The sequence below is a fragment of the Galeopterus variegatus genome, unplaced genomic scaffold (genome assembly GCF_000696425.1).
Source record: "Galeopterus variegatus unplaced genomic scaffold, G_variegatus-3.0.2 Scaffold357, whole genome shotgun sequence".
Classification (NCBI taxonomy): Eukaryota; Metazoa; Chordata; class Mammalia; order Dermoptera; family Cynocephalidae; genus Galeopterus; species Galeopterus variegatus.
This window is the reverse complement of record NW_007726468.1, coordinates 486,345-488,969: the sequence shown is the minus strand read 5'-3', so window position 1 is coordinate 488,969 and position 2,625 is coordinate 486,345. Positions and strand designations below refer to the sequence as shown.

Genomic DNA, 2,625 nt, shown 5'->3' with positions numbered 1-2,625 from the left:
GTTTCTGTCTTGTTGCAGCTGACGAGTCACTTTGCTGAGGTGCAGATGGAGAAGGGCCCGGGAGGCCTGGGCTGACGAGCCCAACAGCACAGTGATCTGCAGGCTTCAGGCGGTTCTCTGCTTTCAGGTTCTAGGGTACCATCCTGTTTAGAAGATGCCCTCTCAAGATCCCCCTTGCGAGGGCTTCCTGCCGCATTGCCCCGATGGCATTCCCTCTCCTCAGCACCAGTCATCATGCTTGGATTACAATTGCCAAGAGCCCCTTTAAACAGGCAGAACAAGCACATACAGCTTATTGGCTCTGTCGGTCTTTATATCAATGGCATTCCCTCTCCTCAGCACCAGTCATCATGCTTGGATTACAATTGCCAGGAGCCCCTTTAAACAGGCAGAACAAGCACATACAGCTTATTGGCTCTGTCGGTCTTTATATCATGGCTTGTTAATTCCTGGTGGTGGTGGCTACTCCTCATGCAGCCAGTATTGAATGGCATTAACTAGAACGTGGTAGAGCTCACTGGTTCTTCTTTCGCAGTCCAAACCAGGTTGCAGAGAAGGTGGCCTCCAGAATCGCCGAGGGCTTCAGTGACACCGCTCTCATCATGGTGAGTCACTTTTTAGTGCTGCTCACAGGATGGCTACTAGGCATTCTCTTGCTAACGTGGAGCTTTATCATTTTGCCTTGTGGGTACTTTGACTAGTTTATCTTCAGTAGACCATTACTGCCTCTTCCAGTATTCTCCCAACTACACACTTAAAAGTCATTGAATCGTGGCCTGTGGTTTGAGTACAGCTGCAGTTACCACACAAGGATATCCAAAAGGAGGTAGTCTTCCAAGTTCAGCAGTCCTCAAAGTGAGGTCCCCATGCCAACAGCAGCTGCACCACCTGGGAACTTGTTAGAAATGCAAATTCTCAGCCCCAACTCCAGACCCATTGAGTCAGAAAGGCTGGGGTGGGGCCCAGCAGTCTGTGTTTTAACACCTTTCCAGGTGATTCTGACACCTGCGCAACTGAGAGAGGGAAGGGTACGTGGTAGATTACGTTGAGAACCTTGGTTAGCAATCTTGATTCAGACACTATTCTAAGAGTGAGGGTAGCAATGATGTTTGAGAACTCTGCTTTTGTGAAAAAACAATGAGTACTCAACATATATCCTGCCTAACACACAGTTTATCTCAGGCCTGGTGCTCTGGGTCCTTGGGTCCCTATTTGCACACCATAGGGAGGGCCAGTGTTGACATTTCTGCTGGCTCTTCTATTAGCACTCTGTTCACACTTATGTCTTTCACCTTGTGCTCAGGTAGACAACACCAAGTTCACAATGGACTGTGTGGCACCTACGATCCAAGTGTATGAGCATCATGAGAACAGATGGCGGTGCAGAGACCCACACCAGTGAGTGCCTACAGCATGCCCCCACCCAGTTCCCACAGGAAAGCCAGTCCTACCCTGCCTGTGTTTTAAGTTAACATGTTCTCCAGAGGCATCATATTGTGCATGTTCCCTAACACCTGGAGGACCGGGGCCCATGGGGCTTCCAAGCCACAGAGGGACTTGAGTGGTAGTGGGGTCTTCTGACCCCAGGGCACAAGCATTCTTCCCAGGTGCGTGGTTTATTTGTAATAACTCAGAAAGCCTCAATCATCTGCCTCCAGCTTTTTCAGAATTCATTTGAAGAATGTCCCTTCTGTTTCTTTATTAACCATGTTTTACATTCTTTACATATATCTTTATGTGTTTAAAATGTCTGTGTTTCCTGGTACTCTGTCCTCCTTTAGAACACTCTGCATGGGGAAGGTCTTCCCTGTTGGTGCTGTTAGAAGCAGCCTGTTTTCACTGTCAAAGACTGACTTCTCCATGTTTGCCCTGTAGTGACTACTGTGAAGACTGGCCAGAGGCACAGAGGATCTCAGCATCACTCCTGGATAGCCGTTCCTATGAAACGCTCGTGGATTTTGATAACCACCTGGATGACATTCGGAATGACTGGACAAATCCAGAGATCAATAAAGCTGTTCTGCACCTGTGCTAGGCAGGGACTGCAGTGACTGTTGTCTGGACACTTCCACTATGCTGAAGAAGAAAACCTATTTTTAAATGTAAATAGAATACTCGTAGCCTGTGTGGAAAGCTGACAGTTTTAAGAAGTGGCATGTGCCTTGAAAGAGGGCAGAATGTCCAGTCATCTTCTTAATGCAGTCTCTGGAAGAGGTACAGACTGTCCAATCTGACCATCCCTGTGGATTCTTTCCCAGTTATATGTTGCTATAATCTTCCAAATCAAAGCTATTTCTGCTTGTCCAAGATTGTTCCTATTAAACAGTTTTAACCTTTTTTAATCTGGAGAGAATACTTTTTAAAGTTTATGAACTGTCTTTAAAAACAAAGCTACATCTTATACCCTAGTATGTGTGTGTTGTGTGTGTTTTTATCGTGGTAGTCAGTATTGTCCAGACATCCTGGGGTTGGGGCAGATGCATGCAGTGCTGGTTCCACACTCATGGCTGAGAAGCAGTAGGGTTTCAGCAGCCTAGTAGGCTGAGCTGGGAGGAGCAGTGCTCCGCGTTGTGCTGGCTCTCACAGCCACCACAACTGCACACAGTGGGAACAGTGCCACTGTTG

The 2,625-nt window shown here is 47.4% G+C and overlaps 1 protein-coding gene across 2 annotated transcripts in view; it reads left to right on the top strand.

The window, feature by feature from the left end:
* Positions 1 to 2,408, top strand: part of EMC8 (ER membrane protein complex subunit 8) — a 17,957-nt gene extending 15,549 nt beyond the window's left edge. The window contains exons 3-5 of one of the 2 annotated variants that reach the window (XM_008567935.1): positions 536 to 605; positions 1,308 to 1,398; positions 1,876 to 2,408. In XM_008567935.1, the coding sequence (XP_008566157.1) occupies positions 536 to 605; positions 1,308 to 1,398; positions 1,876 to 2,051 (337 nt within the window). In that variant the 3' untranslated portion in view covers positions 2,052 to 2,408. Of the gene's footprint in view, positions 1 to 535; positions 606 to 1,303; positions 1,399 to 1,875 lie in introns of both variants that reach the window. The other variant, XM_008567936.1, reaches the window with a different exon arrangement.
* The last annotated feature ends 217 nt before the right edge of the window (positions 2,409 to 2,625 follow it).